Source organism: Papilio xuthus, unplaced genomic scaffold (assembly GCF_000836235.2).
Source record: "Papilio xuthus unplaced genomic scaffold, Pxut_1.1 DF827679.1, whole genome shotgun sequence".
In the NCBI taxonomy this organism is placed as follows: Eukaryota; Metazoa; Arthropoda; class Insecta; order Lepidoptera; family Papilionidae; genus Papilio; species Papilio xuthus.
Genome location: NW_013530970.1, coordinates 4269510 through 4291613, shown reverse-complemented (window position 1 = coordinate 4291613; position 22104 = coordinate 4269510). Strand labels below are relative to the sequence as shown.

Genomic DNA, 22104 nt, shown 5'->3' with positions numbered 1-22104 from the left:
ATGGCGCTAAAAGTTATGTTAAAAAACGATTTTTATTAATATCTGATGACAAATCGTTTTATAATTCTATGCTTTTTAGTTTATTTAAGAAGACCAAAACCGAGCTTCTTAAGGTGTTAAATGACCAGACTTTGGCACTACGATCAAGTTTCTCCATAATAAATCTTTCCATTTTCCTGTCTAATTTTAATTTTGTTTTTCCAAAAAAATAAATGCTGATTAACAATTAATTAAATCACGGCTTCAAGTAGCATCGATTATTTTTTATCTATCATTATCACAACCTGTATTATCAATTTGCTGTGATTTACTTTTAATACAATTGGAAAAACAATCAAAATCGTATCTCAGATATGATAAACAACATATGTTAACGGGCTTTAATTTTCTAAACGCCTTCAGTAAGGGTGAAGATGTTAGTGAAAACGGCTATACTCCTAATAGCTTTAGCCATTAATTTGGTAAGATATTTTCTAACTTTTATTTTAATATTTATTAATATATCAATTTAATTAAAATTAATAGAACAAAATAAATATTAACCTAATGAATAAATTTCTTTTTAAGCTAGTTCTATAGCTAATGATATGAGGAATATGCCGTCTAATTCTTAACATCGGGAAACGTAGTTTAACGGTTATTTAATAAAATATTTAAAACAACTAAAAGCTAGAGTTGCCATAAAAATGGACCTCGTTAAACTCATTTAAATGTGGTAAATCCAAACCTATGTTTAATCGTTCTAAAATTAATCATATCAGTAGTGTGTAGTTAACATAATTTTCGTTTCATTTTTGTCTCGAAAGTTATTCCTTATTTAAATGTTAGGAAACATTAATTACTCTTTGGAGGATGCAAATATGACGTCAATAATATCGTTCGATGATAATTTCGACTATAAAGATCTGAAGATACGACCTTTCTATCATATTTTTAATTGGATGACGTATTAAGTATAAATAAGCCGATAAATAAATCATAACAAACCACAATTAAAACTAAAAAAAGGGATTTTGAAAAAAAAAATGATGAATTTAGAAACAGATAAATCGTAAATTAATTTGCACAAACCCGGAAATTATAACAATTCAAATCATTAATTCTTAATTTTACATGGTCAATAAATATAAAATAAACATTTTATGATAGTGTCTTTTTTGGGTACTTTTAAACCGACTTGAAAAAGGAGGAAGTTCTCAATTCGTCTGTATGTTTTTTTTATTTTTGTTCGTCGATAACTCTGCCCCTATTGGTCCGATTTTCATAATTCTTAACATAACTTTATTATCATAAAGAAATGTAAAAGTGGCCATAGAGTTTTTTTTATTCTAAATATTTTATTTTGTTTTTAGGCTTCAGCGGTATTCATAAAGCCAGACTTTATTGAAAATGTAAATAAAAAAAGTAAGTATAATATTACTATGTTTTATCTTTATCGCAAATATTTATCTAATTACATAGTGAATTTTCCAGATTTGTAGACAATCAGTAATTTTACCAGATTATAATAATTTGATAGATTGTTAGATTGAGTCACGTTTACACATTTCCATGTTATTTTTGATAATAATGATAAAATTAATATTTTCCCGTACTAAGGAAATCTGAAGGTAAGCTTATACGGTCGCTTCAGAGTCGACAATCGTGATTAACATTTTTTTTATGTTAGTCGTCTCTTAGTGTATACATTAAATACGAGAAATTAACATGACGGAACTACTTAAGTAACGTTAAATGACCCTAAGTGTCAGCTTTAGATAGTTGACTTGAGACTTTTTTTTACTTTAGTTAGATTACGAGATGGTTAGTATTTGTACTTGAGGGCGCTCAAAAGTACCAAACTTTTAGTAAATATGAAATAATAATACAGAGAGTTTTTTGTTTAATTAGAAGTTTTTGAAAGAGAAAGTTTTGTTAAGATTGAGATTATATTTGTAATGTAGGCGATGACTCCCGTATCGTATCGGGATGGGAGGCTCGTCCGGGGCAGCATCCTCACCACGCCTCTCTCCGCATGGTGTTCCGGCTGGGCATCGTGAACGCATGCGGCGCCTCCATCGTGCACCGCAACTGGCTCATCACGGCTGCTCATTGCACTGCTGGGTTTGTTACATTAACACGTATATACAGACTGCAAATAACGTTAATTGCTCACAACATCTGAAAGCAATCTAGACGTAGCTTTCCTTAGCGACTTAGACTTAGTAGCCGCAAATACTCTACAAATATTATAAACGCAAAGGTAACTGCTGTACTCAAAGAAGTTTAATGGATAGTTAAGCAGTCCAAAAAAGGTATGTAATTTAGAAGTGGCTTTATTATGACAGGAAACAAGTACGTCCCTATTATTAACCCCTGCCATTATCTACTTCAAAATATTATTTGAAAGAAAAAAAAAGGGTTTAATAATTGTTCCTTGTTCTTAACAGTGCTGTGACCTTGGTAGTCCGCGCTGGTGTCACTAATCTGACACGTCCCGAATACATATCGGAGACTACTGAGTGGTACAATCATCCATCTTACAACGACTTGCTGCCGACACAAGTGCAGCCCAATGACATCAGTATTGCCCGTCTGCCTAACCCTGTCACGTATTCAGGTAAGACAAAATAATTATGATATTACATAAGCAAAAACAATTAGTATTTTTGTATAAAATGTTTTTTATTTATTTAGTTTTTTTTTTTATTTCATGTACATAATTGTTCTTTCTTTTGGCACTGAATGTAAAATCGACTTAATGATTAGGGTAAGGGTTTGGCTTCTGAAACATATGCGAATGTTTAGATGGATGGATGTTTGTTTGAAGGCCAAATCGGCTACATGGATCTCGATGAAATTTGTCATATCTGTAGAACATATTCTGGAAGAATATATAGTCTTCTAATTGCTGTAGACGGAGTCGCGGGCGACAGCTTGTAACTGTATAAATGAGTGCTATATTAAAGCATCTTTTTTTAAACATGCATGTATTTATTAAATTTATATCTTTTAATGACTTTTGTAGCAAACTTGAAAGCTATTCGTATCCAGCCCGCTGCTGATGCGTACAGAAACTACGAAGGCGAGGTACTTTACGCCAGCGGACACGGCAGGACTTGGACTGAAGGTCAGTACAGATTAAAAAATAATATTCAAGAACTTAATCTATGACATAATTATGTTTGCCCGACTTACCGTGATTTTACGATACCAACATCTCCGCTTAAAACATATTGTTGTCTCTATTTTGTCCATGATAATGAGAGGGATAGTCATCCATCATATGTTTTATACAGAGATTTTGGTCTCAGAAACCCACGATGACTTTTTAGATATGTCCAATTATTATCCATATCAACCGATTACGAATTGTGATTTATTATTTGATTGTATATTTTTCCCAAGTGTTATAGAAATAAATTAGTGTTATTTTGGTTGTTTTTAAGGTTCCGTACCTCATAGGAAAAAAACGGAACCCTTACAGGATCACTTTGTTGTCCGTCTGTCAAGAGCCTTTTTAATAACTTTTTACTTTAAATATGTTAAATCAGGAAACAGTCCTGAAGTATTGAACTGGGTTTATCTTCGCGGTGTTTCGAACCCATCCTGTGCGTCAACATTCGGAGCTATCATAACCTCCACCACGATCTGCGCGCGCTTCTTCAACGTCACTTCTCAGTCTATCTGTCAGGTTAGTGTCGCTTTATAATCTAGCCATGTTGATCTAAGGAATTTTAAATTTAGTTTTATTTGCAACTTTTTAAACTTTTTTTTAAATTTTGTGATGTAAATGTAATTTATCTTCTTACTTACTCAGTTTAATATATGTTTTATAGTTAAATATTTCTTAACCCTTTAGTTATTTGTTATCTATAAAGAGAAAACATTTGATGGTTTATTTGCATTGAATAATCTTTGAAACTTCTGAACCAATTTAAGATTTTTTTTTTAACTTAAAAACTTTTTTGAAAGCTACAATATCCCTCAGCGATATGGTAATATAAAAATAAATTAGATAAAATTTAAAGTTGGTTGCGAAACTTGCTTTTGCTATAATATCACTAAAATCAGTCGAATTAAAGTTATTTTTCTCTTTATTTGATATTTAGGTTATTATTTAATTTATTGCATTGTACCAGGGCGACAGCGGCGGGCCGCTGGTGCACCGCGGGTCAGATGACGTGCCCACTCTCATTGGTGTCAGCTCATTCGTAGCTCAAGTGCCTTGGGGATGCCATTCTGGACTTCCTGGAGGTAATATTATATTCATTTTTGGTGAAAATACATTGTTTATATTGCTGCTCATTTTAGGGATTTTTTTTGTGAGAGAGAAAACTGTTTAATGTAATAACTTTCAATTACTCAGGTTTCGCGAGACCCGGACCATTCCACAGCTGGTTCACAGAAGTTACTCAAATTGACTTTGATAATCTCATTGAGGAAGATCCTCCAACAACTACAACTACCACCACAACAACCACGACAACTACACAAGCACCTACAATTACCACAACTACAGCAGCACCTACAACCACTACATCTGCCCCGACAACAACTAATACAACTATTGCTCCGACAACCACAAGCTTACCACCAAACACAACAACCACGACAACTCCCACAGTGACCACACCAAGCCCACCATCAAACACAACCACTAGTGCCCCCACCACAACACCATCAACTACCGAGGAACCTGAGGAAGAGGATTCAGATTCCGAATCCGAAGAAGACCCGGAACTTGCAGAGCTGGCTAAGAAGTTAGAGGTCAAGGTCAAAGTGAAGGTCAAGCTGCAAAAGAACCAGAAGAAACACAAACACCAGCACGAACATGAACATAAAATCAGATTTTAATTTCTCTTCCAGAATATAAATTATTCTGTTTTCTATTTAACGTATTTATTATAACCGTGGATTTCCACTCCACAAAAACATGATTTTGTTTCATTCGTGAGGTTTTAGAAGTAATATTATATGCTATTTATTATGCAATTGTTTTATTATACTTTTCAATCCAACCCTGTAACCATAGACAAACTTAAAGTCTTTAAAATTCAATATGTTTATGGTCAAACTTCTTTTTTCTCGTAACTATTTAAATAATTTAACAGTGGTAGAGCCCGCTTTAACATCTTCGCACGAATTGGCCCGGCTCGCCCGGTGAAATACCACGACCACACAGAAGACAGGCGTCAAGTGGAAGTAATTCCGCGTTTCGTCTGATGAGTGTGCGTCCCGAAGGCCTAATTTAGTCCTCTTTCCCTTCCCACCTTTTCCTTATAAGGAAAGGATGGGAAGTGGAAGTGGACTTTCCGGATGAGAGGATGCATAGAAAGGGAATATATTTTCTTTCTGTGCATCCTCCGTCGATGAAAGGTAGGCAACGCATATGCAATTGCGTATGTCTATGGGCAACGGTCACTTCACTGTATCAGCGATTTCGGGTGGCCGCTCGCTCGTTTGCCATCTTGTGATATAAAAAAAATAAACTTACATCATAAGGATACGCTTATTTAACATCATTTTATCCCACACTTTTTATGAAATAAAGTGTAGCAATGGCCGCCATGTATGAAATTTGACATATCTGTTTTTTTTTAATTAAGTCTTTCAATTGAAAAATTAAAAATTTTCCAATGAGTCACTATCAAGTTTTTAAATTTTAATAAAAAAAAAAAACAAAAAAATATTCTTGGAATCGTTTATTTACAATCTTATTACATTTTACATTACATTAGGTGAAGATCAGAGTCTGGTATACATTTGATATCCCATCACAGAGCATCTCTCACAGAGATTAAATTTATAATGTAGACAGGACACTGAAGTTACAGACAGAACACTCCGATATCAAACAATGCCATGTACTTACAACATGTACTAAAATCTGACAAGCAGAACTATATTTTTAATATTCACAAAGATATAATGTACAAGAAATTATACAGCATTATGTCCGATGTTTACACTGCCGAAACATTAACAGAAACATATCGTCATCTCTTTCATTTTCCTTTAAAAAATTGAGACATCAATATGTTTTTGTATCAGCAACTTAAGATTACTGTGTAATTAAACTATTATAAAACTTGTATAAAAAAAATATTTTCTCTACTTTTATTAATGAAAGCAATGGGTCTTTTTATGAATTAAATCGGTCCAATGGGAAAGGAAAATTCATATTGGGCCGATTGGTTGTCCGATCTGTCCAACTCTTAACATGACTTGACTATGTTTTTATACAAGTTTTAAGACAATAAAAACACACTTACCTAGTAAATTATCTTAGATTCAGTCAAGTTTAGCAACAATTGATTACATTTCAAGAACTGATTTAGTCAAATTACACTGGGATTTTATCATACTAGACACGTTCCATACATACATACAGACAAATTCATATTTTCAATACATAAAAAAATGTTATAAATTTATATTAAATATACATTCGTCAGAATTTGTCGTAAACATCGCTTTATAGGAAGAGCTATTTGACAAAATCTAGATTCTAGACAGACTGACTAAACAACAGATACTACCGCAATTAGTCATTAAATGTCCACTAAGGATCTCCTTTAGTTTAACACCAAGCAATTGTTTAACCATTAAATAACTGAATGCGGCACTTAATCTTCACTTTGCAAATTTTATAAAAAAAATTTATCAAAATTGCAAATCGACTCTACCTTGCGAAATATTACATAATTTAATAATTACATACAACCTTGCCTCTTTTGAGATTACATTATATTACCGTAGAATTACTGCAGTAATAGTATTACCGGAATAATTCTGTATTACTTCTCTTCTCTTCTGTATTAATACATAATAGTCTCATTACAAGTGTCACTGTATTACAAATCTTCGGTAAGAACCTTTGTCACAATCCGACTTAATCCGTCATAATTTAGTTTGACTTATGCCCACTATGGCCATAAGTCAAACTAAATTATGACAGACCACTAGCGCCCTCTGTCTATCTCAAAAAGTATCACAAGATTCCTACATAAACATAGAAAATATAATAAAAGAACAAACATTACAAGAAAATAAGACAAGGATCTTGCGACACATTTTTGGTCTACAGGACAGTTCTTTGAATTCCGTCATAGAACTTTATAGTAATATTTTGGTCTACACATCGCCATTTTTAATTCATACGGAACAAGATTTAATAAATATTTCATTCCTGTTTGTTGAATACTCATCACGAAACTGTATGAATTTAGCTCCAAACACAGTTTAAACATTTCAGAAAGTGAACGAGACAGATATATAACCACGAACACAGGTGAGAAAGAGACAAAACGTATCGTCTCCATCACAGACTTGTCATTTTACAATATGAGCGAGATAGATGCTTACGAGACAATAAGTGCGAAAGAGACAAAACACTATTGCTAATTTCACATATTAATTCATGATGAGTACTATAAAGTATTAAAAATAAGACCACAATTTTTACCACCAAAGTCTGTGAATGTCTATTATCTAGTTTCAATCTGTATAGACCTAATTTCCATCGATGTTAGGCAACATTTTGTTTCTATTACATCAATATTGAGCCATCCAGTGACTTTCTTATACTAATTCGAATTCAAAGCGACATAATGATAATGACACATTGAAAAAAACAGTCACTGCTTTCCACCACCATTTTCTTTGATAACTATTTCATTATTTACATTGTGCTTTTATTTAACAAACTCCTTAAAAATGGTGCCAATAAAAATAATATTTCTCATAAGAACAGTTATTAAATTATCAGCGTATTGTTAAAATATTCCCTTAGCTTTCCCAAAAAAGAGTAAACGATTCGAATTGTATTTGATATGAATCTTACTTTCCAATAAATTAATTAGTCTTCATAATTACTTAAAAAGCGTATTAACGAATTTCAATAAGAAAAATTATAACTAAAGCTTTAAAAAAAAACACTGAACCAAAAGATTTTACACATGTCCAACATAAAAAATCCAAGAAGCACTGACATTAAGGATTCCTTTGTGCACTGTCTCGTTTCCTGTCCGATTTGTCTCATCCCCTGTGCGGGGCGTGGCGAGGGGCGGGGCGAGGGGCGTGGTTTAGTTGAGGAAGCCCCTGCACTGAGGCGCGCCACACAGACAGGGTATCTTCTCGTCTTCTAGAGGGAACTTGTAGTCGTAAGTGATCTCCTCGTCTACTCCTATAGGTTGCTTTGAATATATCACGATTTTCTTCTGAGACTCTATCGTTATTATCTTTGCGTAACAATTTGGCTGAAAAAAACAGATTAGTCATTATCTAATATGAATTCAAATGGAATATTTTTTTTACATAGTGAAATAAAAAAGTAAAATTTGTAAATCTGCATATATCAATTTCATCTTACTAATGTACCAAATGCAAATATTTGGATTCATGTATGGATGGATGGATTTTTGTTAGAAAGTATCTTCAAAACGGTTCAACGGATCTCGCTGAAATTTGGCATAGATGTAGAACATAGTCTGAAAGAAATAATACAAACATTTTTTTTATTCCGTGCGGACGGAGTCGCCAGCAAAAGCATTAGTAAATCGAAAGAAGAGTTAAAATGACGCGTGCGCAAACACGTACATATGCGTACGCGATTATTCAAGTGTGCGTGCACGAACGCGTCCACGTGTGTGTGTACGTATACGTATATCCATGTATAGGTGTGTGTATGACTCACATTGCAGCTGTGGTTGATGAATCGCGCGAGGTTGCCGCACTTGGTTGCATCTATGATAGTGTCGAGGTCTATACGGAACAGGTATGAGCTGCCGATGCCTGTCGCCTCGTACTGAGCCTCGCGTACATCCGCAACTATCGGCCGGATCATCTGACCCACGTATTCTATCACCATCTCGTCTGCAGCTATCGGCTCCTAAACACACATACAAATAAATTTTTAATAGAGATTTTTTTATAGAAGAAAAAGGCAATCAAATAATTCATCTGACATAAACCGACTAAATTATAATACAAAGTAATCAATACCTGTGCGAACAGGCCCCAGTCGTGTATACCAGACTTGGCGAACTTCAGCTGCTTCTTTCTGAACTTTAGCTGATTGAACTTGAGCAGATCCGAGTCCGTATCAGTACCTGAGTAGCAAAAATAACCCGATGAGTACAAAATTTACGCAAGTTGACTTTGTAGTTTGTATAATTATGAAAGAGAAGTGGGCCAGGACTGCGTTAAAAGTGGTAGTCTCTGTGTACCCTTGATTCATTAGGGGTGTGAAGTTATCGTACCGAATGCAGTGAGCAGCCTGCGCTGGTTGGAGCGCGCCTCGCGGGAGAGCTGCATCTTGCTGGGACGCTTGTCATCACCCGCGGCTCCGCGCCCGTGATGGTACTTGTACTTGGCCTTCAGCCGCGCCTCCATCTTGTAGTAGCCCTCAGTACGTGCTGCACCGCTAGAGTGGCCCTGTACAACAACACAAGAATTTGTCCGTCAATCAAGTCTGCGTTTGATCCGGGTAATCTCAAAAACGGCTGGACCGATTTTGACGGGACTTTTATTGGAAGGTAGCTGATGTATGCAGGAGTACCATAGATTTGTTTTTTTTATTCTTCGACCAGACAAACAACGACGAAGTTATACATACTAACAAACACTTTTAAAGTAGTGGGTTTGATAGAAAAAAGGTAGTTGCCTACGATCTGCCTATATTTGTAGATATGACTTAGTTACCTGCAGGTCTTCATACATGTTGGGTTGACGCTTGTACTTCTTGCGGGGGGGCGGGGCGTACACGACGTCAGTGGGGGGGTGGTCGACCCAGTGCGTGTCATTGAGCCAGTAGCCGTGCGCGTCCTCCGCCAGTAGCGCCTCGTACGCGCGCCGCAGCAGACGTACGTCCTCGCGGTCCACGCCACGTGTCAGGAACTCGTACATCACTTGCATCTCCGCCATCATGTCGCGCGCCGGGAACGTCATACCCCGTGATACCGCTTCGGGACTTGACGCACCGCTTTCCACCGTCTCGTGTAATCTGTTAATATTTTTACTTATTTATCAATCTTACTTCTTACCAATATTATAAATGCGAATGTTTAGATGGATGGATGTTTGTTTGAAAGTATCTTCAGAACGGCTGCATGGATCTCGCCGCAATTTGGCATAGATGTAAAATATATTCTGGAAGAACACATGGGTTACTATTCTTTTGTATTCCGCGTCGTTCCCTTCCACATAGTCGTGGGCTTTAGCTTGTAATATCAAATTCTTAACATAGATAAGCGGTCACCAATGTAGTCCATTAGTGTAGATTTACTATGATAAGTGAGGGACTGTTTTTAGTGAAAGTAATTCATTTCATACTCAGGATTCATTATATACTCACTTGTTTTGTATCTCCGCCAACTTCTTGGTCTCATGCTTGCGTTTGTAAGGTCTTTTCTCTTTCTTAGGCTTGATTTCTTCCTGTTGCGTCTCGCTCTTCGGTTCCGCCATCCAGGTGTACCCTGAATATTAAATTAATTCACAATAGTTAGTTTGGTACAGAAATTTTTTCTCGGAAACCTATAATAGGTATATTGAGTAGGTTTGGTTGTATAGTGTTGTTTACTGACCATGGTCGTGGTGCAGATGGTTTGAGAGACGTGTGGGCGTGGTTGGTGTGGTGGGCGTGGCAGGCTGCAGGTCAGGCGGCGGGCGGCAGTAGGAGTGGTCGAGCGCGACTTGTGATGCTTGCGATGCTTGAGACGCCTGGGATTGCGGCGAGGAAGTCTCCGACAACGCACAGCTTGTCTGCACACGTAATACATAGGCTTGTTATATCTTACTTTAAATCTATTAAACTTTAAATAGATATTCACTGTCGATATAAAGATTTATCTACAGAAAATTCCATATTTAAAAATGATTTATTTGACATCGAATTTTTTTTAATTGTTGTGTGTCTGTCAGGCTACAAATGTGCGGTTCGTACGGGTAGTCCCAGAAACGGCTAGACCGATTTTGATAGAAATTTCACTGGAAGTTAACTCATATGTACTATGTATATAATAGCTAATATTTCTATGTAATGTAATTATTTTTAATTCTGACGAAGTCGCGGGCGATAACTAGTTTATTATTATATTGGTTATGTCTAGACTTACATCTTTAACACCATTGAGACCGATGCCAGATTCCGTGTAACTATGTTCATCACTAACAGACACCAATCTCTGTCTCTTATCTTCTTTCTTCTTCTGTTTCTTCTCCTTCTTCCGCCGAACCTCAAGCGGCTCCTCATCTGACGTGATCTCTCCCTCTTCCACGTCCGCCTTTTTACTTTTTTCAGGTGATTTCAAATGATTCTTCAATGGACTACTTCTTTCTTCTGCCTTATTGTCTAATTTACTGTTAAAATAAAATAGACATTAATAAAAGATAAAATTTATGTATATAAAACAAATTTAAATCTATTATCATGCGATTAAAAATGTTTTGAATGTATGTACCCATCATCAGGCGGTTTGTCTGGCCTCGTGTCGCCTTCCAACTTTCTTCTCTGTTCTTCTAGGAACTCCCTTTCGATCTGCTCCATGTATTCTGTATTTCTTCTTCTTCTTTCCTATTAAAAGAATATTTATTTACTTTAAGGAACCACAGAATAGGAAATATTTCACTTTTTCTCCTTTCTAACAGCTTCCTTAGGGTAAAATACTCATAGTCGACTCTTGGACTAAGACTCTCGAACTATTTTGACCATCTAACAATATATAATTCTAGTATATTTACCTGGTATTCTCTCTCCTCTTCTGAGTCAGAGTAGACCCGATCGAGAAGTAAGTCACGAGGTTCCTCCTCCGGCGAGAGTATTGGTGAGCCGAGCCGCTCAGAGCTCGGTGCTAACTCCTCGCCCGCCTCGTCCATCTCCACAGGCGGTATTGGAGTTTTTTCTGGAAAATATTGAAGTACTGAGTTTTTATACATGGTCTCAATAGCTTTATCTTATCTTATTTTTAAGTTAGAATTCAGGAATGATTTGATAGAAAACTGAAATATATGCGTAGCTTTTCTATTATTAATATGCTTTAAATTCCGTTTAATATCTTTTGATTTTATCTGGAAAAAAACCTTTTCATTGTAGAACTGTTCCGTAACTAATAGAAACTTCTAGACACTAATATTTTATATACAACTGACCTCTCCTGCTCTGTTCCTCTTCGCTGTCTGAAGACGATGAGTAGACCCTTCTAAGCCTTTCCTTATTATTAGCCACAACCTTGAACTGCAAAGAAAAATATACCTAATTTTAAAGGAGATTAAATTCAAAATTAGTCAAAAATGTATCCCAGTTAGATTACAAAATAGACGATATTTATATTTTAACGTGACATATTCTTGTAAATACCTGAGACTCATCAAGTTCGGAATCATCGTCGGAATCAGAGTAGATGCGAATCGCAGCACCCTTGCCCGCAGACACAGAGTCTGATGATGACGACCGAGATGATGATGATGATGATGACCTGCACACAACGAAAACACTTATATATAACATTGCAGAAGTATTTATATCAAAATATATCTCAGTTTTTTTCAGACGCGATAAGACGATGTTATGTATGGAAATTTGTTACAAGTTAAGGTGCGATTTCACTGCACGCAGAAAACCACAAACGGCAGCAGCATTTGCAGTACTATTTTGTCTCATAACGATTGCCATATATGACTATGCCATGTCTCACGAAATCGCACCTTTGAGTGCAATTTTATCTATGCCTTTTTATGTTGTTGTATTGCTGTCTCTTTTATTCTCAAAGAGAAAGAAAGGAATAGCAATAAACGTGTTACGACACTGGATATTCAACATACCTGGACGAACTACTGGATTGCCGTCTCCTGCTGGTTGAGAGATAAGAACCAGTCGTCCTACTCCTCGGACTGGTGGGAACTTCCTTCTCCTCGTCAGAGTTCTGCACCATTTCTTCCTGGAAACATTTACATATATATTACGTATATATAAATTTACAGCCAAGTCAGAATAGGTTAAAAATAAAGACATTTCTAATCATAAAGTGCAATCAATTTACTAATAGAAGTAAACTAAGAACAAAACAACAATTTATTTGTGATTGTGGCTCGCTTTTCGCACTCAAAAACCTTGATTAGCTCCTTAGAACAAATTGAGAGTAAATTACCAACACTAAGGGGTAATAAAAATCTCAATCTTTACCTGATCACTAAGACGTTTTGAAGAGTCTTCATCCATAACAACTGGCGAAGGTATTTTCCTCTTGCGTCTGAAGCTAGGCATTTTAGGTATTGTGGCACGGAGACCTAGGCCAATACCGACACCGTACCCACCTAGTTCTAGACCTAGGTCTCTAGACTCCATTATAGACTTTATGGAATCCACTGTCTCTTCTTTCTTATTTGAGATATCCTGGAAAGAAAACACCAATATATTAAATTTATCATACTAAATTTTATAAATGCGAATGTTTGGATGGATGTATGTTTGTTAGAATGTATCTTCAAAACGGCTTATTTTCGGCTTGCTGACACAAAGGCACAGACGAAGTCGCAGGAGACAGCTAGTATTCTTATATGTTATTCGATCAGAGCAACGGGAAACACTCGAAATGTCATTAATTTGTGGTACACAATGAAATTACGAAAACATTTCATAAATACATACACTAAATGGGTAGTTAATTCAATTCTCTAACTACTTTTAAACCGCGAATAAGGAGCTTTGTTTTTTTACCTGTAACGGCTGGCCCGCCTCCTCCTTTGTCTTGGGCGCTCGCACTTTCCGGCTCTGCTCGTCCCACCATACTTCGAAACTCTTGAACGCTGTGCTTTCAATCATCTTCTTGTTAAAATCCTTCTTTAGTATTTGCTTTAATTCCGTCGTGACGCGATCTATCACCCTATTTATTGTTGAGAAGTAAGGGTTGTCTAACTCCTGGAAATAAGGGTGGAAGTAAATATGCGTTCTATTTTTTTTTGTTCTACGCCACTTCTTTTGTGTTAGTAATCTTACTAATATTATAAATTCCAGATATTTATCTGGATGTATGTTTGTTAATAGTTATCTCCATAACGGCTTAATGGATCTGGTTTAAATTTGGCATAAATGTAGAACATAACCTATTAAAAGACATAGGCTATTAATAAAGTTTTTTATTTAATTCCCCGCAGACAGAGTCACGGGAAAAGCTATTAAATATGAAAAAAACCATCAAAGTTTAACAAATAATTTGATCGTTTTTTTTAATAGCATATGTGTGGGTTTGTGTTTCTGTGTCTGTGTGTGTACCTGTGCGTGTTGTGCGGGCTGGGGGTAGGCGTGGTGTGGGTAGTGGTGGGGCATCACGGGCGCGGGGTAGCCGCCGCCGTACGCCAACGCCATCTCTGCCCCCGGCCCCGCCCCCGGGTACGCCGGCGGATGGTACGCTGGATTACAAATTACATTCGTTTTTTTATTTTCATTTTCATTGCTTACGTACTAAATAAACATAGATAAAACTCAATAAACATAATAACACGACCTTAAATAAAACTAAAAAATAGGAATAAACCAGTGTAGGTAACTATATTAGCTTCCGTGGGAAGTACTTGTGAAACTGTTATTACATCTGTATGAAAGTGCTTAACCAAGTTAAGAAAGACGACCTTTTGATTTTGAAGATAGAAAATATTTAAGGCAGTTTGCGGCTTGGAACATGTTAAATATGAAATATTAATACAACTATAGTGGTTACCTGTAGGCGGCCACATGTGCTGGTAGTAGTGCGGATGCGCGTGCGCATGTGGGTGTGGCTGCGCGGTGTGCGGGTGCGGGGGCGCGGGGTAAAAGTATCCCTCCACCGGCACCTGTTCCTCTATTTTAGCCTCCGTCGATGATAGAGATGACAGCGACATCTGGTGAAAGGACATTAAATATTTTCTTACAAATAGTAATACAGTAAGACAATAATTTTAATTTGTTAAATTATACATATTTAGGCCTTCCCTTAGATGTCTATTTTTTTGGTTTCAAAGTATAGGTTTGGCGTACAACTGCACAGATCTATACATATGACCTACAACTTGTGTTTACTGTGATCTCTATAAATGGATAGGTCATTGTTTGGAAGTGACGGCTATTGCTTCGTTCAGACTAAAACGCGTCTGTTGATGTTACTGGCAGTTAATAACGAAATTCAAATAGGAAAAAAATAAATATAAGAAAAAATCCATGTATAGAGGTCCGTGGTATATTCAGAACTCATACCTGGTCATCATCAAGGTTATCTTTGTCTTTATCGGAGGCGTGAGCGGAGGCGGAGGCGGAGGGAGCAGCAGAGGCGGAAGCGGAGGCAGGCGCGGGAGCGGGTGAGCGGCGCCGCTCCTCGCCGGTCAGCAACTCATCCTCAGACGACGATATATCTGATCCCAATTTATCTCCCATCTCCACGCTTAGTAACTTCTTACGTTCTTCTTCTTTAATTCTCTGAAAAATATAATAGTTGTATACACACACGATTTTATTGTAGTCAAAGAGCCTGAAGGAAATTATCTTATATTTTTAATTTAATTGATTTTGGATTTTTTTCTTTCTTTATAAGACTACTAACTTGAAGCAATCCATAAAATATACATAATTCTCAAATTTTCGGTTGAAAAATGCCATAAATTATATTTTTTTTCTCCATCTAAGTTCTCTTTAAGACTAGAAAATGGATATTACTAAAATCAGCCTGGCACTTAATTTGAGTACCAAGGACAAAATACATAATTTCAACTGACCCTTTCAATAGTGTCCTGTAGGCACTCGAGGTAGTAGTCCCTGTTTAGGAAGGGCGAGGGTGTGGTCGACAGCGGCTCTGGGTTCACATCCTTCTTTGAGTTCAATGATAATATACTCTCTCTGTCTTCACTCTCTGATCCTATACGACAAAAAATATACATTTATAACTTGGGTTTCGACTGTGTTATACAATAAATTAAAAAATACTAGTTGTAGCCCGCGACCTTCCTGGCGGAATTAAAAAATAATTATTAGTAGTCTATGTGTTCTTTTAGACTATGTTCTATATTTCAATTTCAACAAGATCCGTTGACTCGTTCCGCAGTTCTAATCCATACATCCATCCAAACATTCGCATCTATAATATTAGTAAGATAAATGTTTGTTAATTTCTTAAACATTTTGTATATGGAATTTTGAAAACGGCTCGTTCGGATGGGGCCATATATGGCCTTCTCGGAGGAAGCGAAACAAGCTATTTAAGGATTTCAATAGAACACCAATAAAAATGAGATACCTTCATCATCAGATGGTGGTTGGTGCGTGTCCAGGTCCGGTATGTTGACGGGCAGACGCTCATCATCTTCTTCCTCCGAGGATATGCCAAGCGAGAGGAAAGGAGGCGCAAGTCCTCCGCCCGCGCTCGCGCCGGAGAGCAACATCGCGATCCTAGTAGACAGTTAGTTACATTTCCACTAAGCGATTGGACACGTGGAAACTCTATTTGTGTGTAACGCCAGTGGAAATGGTATTTATTGATTATAGAAATAAGAATGTAATAAAATAGGTGAAAAGAATAATTTTTTTTGTTATATTTTTTAAATACAATGTGGTATGTGACATAGATTAAAAGGCCATAAAGTGTTAAAAAAATTATTAAACCATAAACATACCTAGTGTCGAGATCAACATTTTTCGGCTCTTCAGCTGGTGGGGGAGGTTTTGGTTCAGGCGCCCCCTCACTACCCACCCCCGGAGGCGGGGGCTCCACCGTTTCTATACTCTTAGGCTCCACTGGCAACTCCTTCACACACACCATAAATAATCAGAGCCTCTTCAAATAATTAGTGGAAGTAAGAACTAAGACATGCTAACATCACTAACAACTACAAGTATTTGGATTATAGCAGTTTTTTTTAATCTAATTTCTTCACAATTCTACAATAATTTTAATCCTTTTAAATAAATATTTCCTTCGACAGCGCATAAACAATAACTTTTTTGACTAAAACTAGGACAATTTAAACAATTTTGTATGTGATATGATTTTGAAAAATGATAATGAAATGTTAGTATAGTATTTAATTCATGCAATTAGTGATAGCACATGCAGTGGTAAAATATGTGAAATTATATAGGCAATCTACTACAACACCAATTTGATTTGACCAAATTGTACCTATTATTTCTTCTAAAAACTTCTATAACAACGACTAAACACTCACGTATATTCGTCCGGTGTCGGCACTGATTAGTTTCGAGCCCATCGGGGGCCCTTCATCATGGTGAGTGGGTATTATTTCGCGGACGCGGCCCTCAGCTCACTAAAGGGCCGATGGGCTCGAAACTAATCGGTGCCGCCATCAGACGAATATTCGTGAGTGTTTAACCGTTTTTATATAAGTTTATTATAAAGTCTCACCAAAGTTTGAATAATTTAACTATTACCTGTTAAAATTATATATAATTAACTTTTAAAATAGGTAGAATTTGTTTATATTTCATGTACAAAGCCGACCTTTTCCTTAGTCTTCTTGGGCTTGGGTTCCGGGGAGCGCTTGCCGGTCGCTGTGGGCGTCGGCCACGACTCCGACCGCCTCTCCGACTTTAGTCACAATACACGTCGTCAGCCATAGACAAAATTCCGGACAATCACTATGGTGAGCATATGCGAACCATAGACTACAAGATTGACAGCTGTCTTTGTCAAAATACGTTAAACTGACAGTTTGACAGCTGTCATAGACAATGTAAGCTATGGTGTGAACATCTTACCATAAATATGTTATGATATTAAAAATGGATGAATTGTTGTTTAGCCACAAAAACGAAATACATTAATGTTTTATATACAGTAATAAGTTATATAAGAGTGATCGCAGATTAGACATTTATATAAGTATGTATGAACATGCATGTAGTTTAATGGAAGTCATACAAAAAAGTTCAGGATATACGAAAAAAGAACAGATTATTTTTCTATTCCTTTCAGTTCATATCTTGTTTATATAAGACTTTATTGAACAGATAAAAATGCAAAATGTTTTGATTAGCGTGTAGTAGCTTAATATACAAGCTGTGAAGTCAAAATATGTGATGTGATCACCCTAGTATGTAAATAGGTGATGATGACGACTCACGTGTGGTGTATGATGATGCGAGGGGTGGTGAGGATGTCTCCAATCCCACCACATACCGCTCGCCCCCGGCGCAGGACTCGCTCCATAACCATAGGCGTAGCTGGAAGGTTAAAACATAATATAAAAATTAAAAAAATTAAATAAATTTGTTTTATTGTCTACTTATTTATTTTGAAGAAATAATAATGTATCGTATAAAAATAATTAGCTTAATACACAGAAAACTTAATCAAAAGCCGTGACTAATACCATTAAAATTGGAAATTAATCATTGCCTGCGCATGCGCAATGATTTCTGCGAGTCATTTATAAAACACACCGTATAAACAATCATAATAAAAAATTTACGTACTTTTCGGGTGTAGTCAGAGTCCGGGACTGACTGCTTAGAAACAAACAAGGACATCATAGTAACCTTTTTATAAACGTCAAAATCTTAGTAATACTATTAATAGATGGATGGATGTATGTTATGTTTGTTAGAAGGTTTCTCCTAGAAAGGCTGCATTGATCTCGCTGAAATTTGACATACATATAGAACATAGTCTGGAATAACAAATTGGCTATTAATTAATTTCCTGTAATATTAAATGTAAAATTTTAAATAAATACTTGAATCATATAGATACCTTTGTTGATGATAGTAGGGGTCATAGGGTAACGGTCCTGTGGGTGTGTAAGGCACTTCAGTGGGCAGGGCGGGCGGCATTGCGGCTGGGTGGCTGACGTGCGGTGCGGTGTGCGTTGCGGCGTGCGTTGCGGTATGCGTTGCTGTGTGCGGTGCGGCGAGCGGTGCGGTGTGCGTTGCGGTATGACTCGGCGTAGGTGTGGGGGCGTGGCTAGATCCGTGATTCGATGCCGCATACGCTGTCTCGTTGTCGCTCGTATTACGCGCGTATCGCTCTCTATGCCTGTTTGTATATATAAAAAAAAACAGGAATAATACATGAACATAGTTAGAAAACTTCTTGTTTTTGAAAATAATTACTTGTATTTTATTGAAATTTTATTGTTTTCAATTTGTTAAATGTTACCTTGCTTTCCTTTTACATTTCCTTCGGCATCGTCGGCTTGCGCAAGTAAATAAAAATGTTAAACATACAAATTTATAAATTCAGTCTTTCCGTGTCATTTAAATTTTAATATGATCATAATAAGCCCTTACAAATAATCTTAGTTATTTGATTACTCACCGTTCCTTATCTCTATCTCTGTCTCTATCACCATCTCTATCTCTGTCCCGCTCACTGCGGCTGCGATGTCTATGTCTGTACTCCCGCTCCTCATCAGACCAGCGCGTGTTACTATCACTGTGTTCCTCCTTGTATCTGGAGTATCCCTCCTGTACCTTATCAGTCAACTTGGTATCTTCAAGTCTTTTACTTAGCACTTCCGTCTTGGGCAAGCGACCATCTTCCGGTATTAACAGTTTCGAAGTTGATGTTGCAACTGGCTGAGCCTTTCTATCCATTGTCTTATCCTCAAACATTTCCTGACATTTCTTACCAAATGGGTCGTGAAATACCTCCAGCACCTATAAATTATAAATTAAATTTACCACAGACAAAATCACAAATATGGACTCGGAAATACAAAAAGTATAATCTATGGTGTCGCTTAACATGTACAGTTAAACCTGGATAAGCAGGAGTGCCAAGGAGTGCTACATTTTTCTTGCTTATAGAAGTTTCTCTCTAACCCAACTTTCTAGCTTATGGATGGAGGAGGAGATATAGAGATTTCTCACTAATCTAACTCACTCACTAATGAGTAGTGTAAGAATTATCACTTCCTACAATTGTGTTTATGTAATGAAATAGTGCTGTTATGAAATCTTTTATAAAACCAAGCACACTGTTTGAAACTACTTTCAAATTTAAGGATTGCCGCACATGGGACAAATTCGCAGCCACAAAAAGCAAGCAGAGGTGATTTGTGGCTTCCACCTGTGTCAACCATGTGCAGTGAGTGCATGTAAAATGTATGAAAATGCTCTCCTTAATAAATTTTAGTTTGAACAAATAAGTAACCGTAATGTAAACAATTTAAATAAAAACATAATTAAGATTATATCAGTAAAAATTAAATAAATAATTTAGTAAACATACCTGACCCATGACTGATTTTCCATTGTATTTTTCAATGCATATTTTAGAATACTGCACATCTTGAAATACAATTCTTGCAAAACCTAAATGTCTATGAGTAACGGGATGGTAAAATATTGTCAATTCTTCATATGGTCCAACTTTATTCATCATGTCTGACAAAAACGCCTTATCTATGTTGTCGTTTAAATTCCCGATTGTAATTTCTACTTGAGGAGGTACGCCTACGTAATTTTTATCTATCTTAAACCTGAAATTAATGTTTGTATTTAAATTTCCCGCAACTTTCTAAATGTCATTTTAAGGTTATGTTGGTAGCACTGTCTGTTAAAGTACAATAAAAACAAAGAAGATTATAACCAAAATTAAAGAAATTTCTTTAAATATTGCTTTCAATTACTATTTTATGGAACCAACATTATTTGAGAAAGGTATTACGATCAAAAAAGTCGTTACATTATATAAACTGAGCTCATTGCAAGCAACTAAATATTTGACAACAAGTCACAAATTTAAGCTATTTTTGTCCATTATTTGGCTAATACAACTAAAAAATTTGTGTTCATTTCATTCTCTGAGTTATTTTAAGACTTTCCATCCCTTAACATATCATCAAGACCCTTGAAAAAACAAGAATTTCTTATTTGTGTTTGGCACAGTTTTACAATAAGAGGAGAATCTGAAATGGAAAGAAATACCTAGGAATTGGCAAATCTGCTGATTCTATCTTATTCCATATTCTTGATAGCTGCGACCTGGGATCTCTGCACTGAACCGGAGGATAACTGGCGTCTCCAGGCACACAACCATCATATCTGTACAATTTTGTTGCTCCTTTAACAAGGCACGGATCCATGAGCAATTTATAGTTTTTAGGTGCTTTGTGAAGCACAGCATTATGACCTGGAGTTCTATGCTCCATTCCTCCATTCATTCTGAAACAAAAAATAAGTGGGAAATTTTATTAGTACATAACCTCACCAAATTACAACGAAATTTGTCTTCAGTTTCAAAACATCAGTTTTATGATTTTTGAAGCCAAAAATAATATGTCGAATTGCATTGTTTTATGGATAAGTAATAAAACAAACCTGAAATATTTATAAAACAATTTGTTAGAAAAATGAAATTTCTCTTCTTTTTAACGAATGATAATAATGTGACGCAAATTCATCGTCTTTAATAATAAAACAAACTTTACTATTACAATGTACATACTAAAAAAAGAAAATATCACAAAGTTAACACGAGAATATCGTAATAAAAAATATATTCCAACAGCAAGCACTCTCCATGGTGACGACCACTAGAACTAAACTAAGCTATACGAACCAAGCAGTACTGACACAGAATAATATTTACTTTTATAATTATGTATTCAGTAAATTCAATACATTTTCTATTTTTTCAAAACTCAATTACGATGCAAAACAAAATTTATTACATTAAAAAAACTAAATTAAAAAAACAAGACTTCTATTTGACTACACAGAAGTGTTTGCCATAAAGTACCGTTTTTAGCAAGTTCGATTTCTTTGCAATAATTTCTGTACTTTATGAACTTAAGCATTCTTCAAAGATTGGCAAAACTGTCTACTGTCATTCTGCAAGGTCTACCATATTTTATATACTCTTTGAGGGCTACCACAGACCGCATATAAAATAATAATTTGTTAACTCATAAGGTTTTTCGAAATTTTCCTGTTTTTATTTTGGTAATAAATGGTGTTAAAGTATTTTAAAAGCACTAATTAATTCATTCCTTGGACTTTTTGGACAAATTTGTTGAAGTTTATTGTTGCTAGTAAAAAGTTATTTGCCGAATTTTCTGGATATTATTGTTGTGATTTTATTCTTTAAGTCTTATTATTGTAAGTAATATACGTATACAAAAACTGAGTAGTATCACTTT

At 35.9% G+C, this 22104-nt stretch overlaps 2 protein-coding genes across 3 annotated transcripts; one reads left to right on the top strand and one right to left on the bottom strand.

The window, feature by feature from the left end:
• Positions 1-359: 359 nt before the first annotated feature.
• LOC106118030 (collagenase-like) lies at positions 360-4969 on the top strand. The gene is made up of 8 exons (XM_013312587.1): positions 360-461; positions 1353-1404; positions 1944-2103; positions 2430-2599; positions 3008-3109; positions 3534-3673; positions 4122-4236; positions 4349-4969. The coding sequence occupies exons 1-8, from the start codon at positions 414-416 to the stop codon at positions 4834-4836; spliced, it is 1275 nt and encodes a 424-aa protein (XP_013168041.1). The 5' UTR covers positions 360-413; the 3' UTR covers positions 4837-4969.
• A 700-nt stretch (positions 4970-5669) lies between these two features.
• Positions 5670-21490, bottom strand: Set1 (SET domain containing 1). 2 transcript variants are annotated; one of them, XM_013312311.1, is made up of 28 exons: positions 21284-21490; positions 20891-21127; positions 20193-20442; positions 19278-19618; positions 18714-18995; positions 18085-18184; positions 17463-17549; positions 16618-16748; positions 16242-16393; positions 15724-15863; positions 15209-15427; positions 14697-14856; positions 14252-14388; positions 13697-13897; positions 13163-13372; positions 12802-12917; positions 12338-12455; positions 12130-12214; positions 11722-11882; positions 11442-11554; positions 11097-11340; positions 10566-10743; positions 10337-10457; positions 9685-9985; positions 9243-9417; positions 8986-9092; positions 8678-8872; positions 5670-8240 (listed from the first exon to the last, which is right to left on the bottom strand). In XM_013312311.1, exons 2-28 carry the CDS (start codon positions 21124-21126, stop codon positions 8067-8069), a joined length of 4734 nt encoding a protein of 1577 aa, XP_013167765.1. In that variant the 5' UTR covers position 21127; positions 21284-21490; the 3' UTR covers positions 5670-8066. The 2 variants fall into 2 exon arrangements, with proteins under 2 accessions (XP_013167765.1, XP_013167766.1); XM_013312312.1 differs by lacking the exon at positions 17463-17549.
• Between the last annotated feature and the right edge of the window lie 614 nt (positions 21491-22104).

What these genes read in the sequence shown, in the direction of transcription:
- LOC106118030 (XM_013312587.1), top strand. Translation starts at nt 414, where the DNA reads ATGTTAGTGAAAACGGCTATACTCCTAATAGCTTTAGCCATTAATTTG. An exon ending in TGAAAATGTAAATAAAAAAA is followed by an intron (nt 1,405 to 1,943) that starts GTAAGTATAATA and finishes TTTGTAATGTAG; the next exon opens with GCGATGACTCCCGTATCGTA. An exon ending in TAACCCTGTCACGTATTCAG is followed by an intron (nt 2,600 to 3,007) that starts GTAAGACAAAAT and finishes TGACTTTTGTAG; the next exon opens with CAAACTTGAAAGCTATTCGT.
- Set1 (XM_013312311.1), bottom strand. Translation starts at nt 21,126, where the DNA reads ATGAATGGAGGAATGGAGCATAGAACTCCAGGTCATAATGCTGTGCTT. An exon ending in GCACATGTGGCCGCCTACAG is followed by an intron (nt 14,389 to 14,696) that starts GTAACCACTATA and finishes TTTGTAATCCAG; the next exon opens with CGTACCATCCGCCGGCGTAC. An exon ending in GTCTCAATGGTGTTAAAGAT is followed by an intron (nt 10,744 to 11,096) that starts GTAAGTCTAGAC and finishes TTACGTGTGCAG; the next exon opens with ACAAGCTGTGCGTTGTCGGA.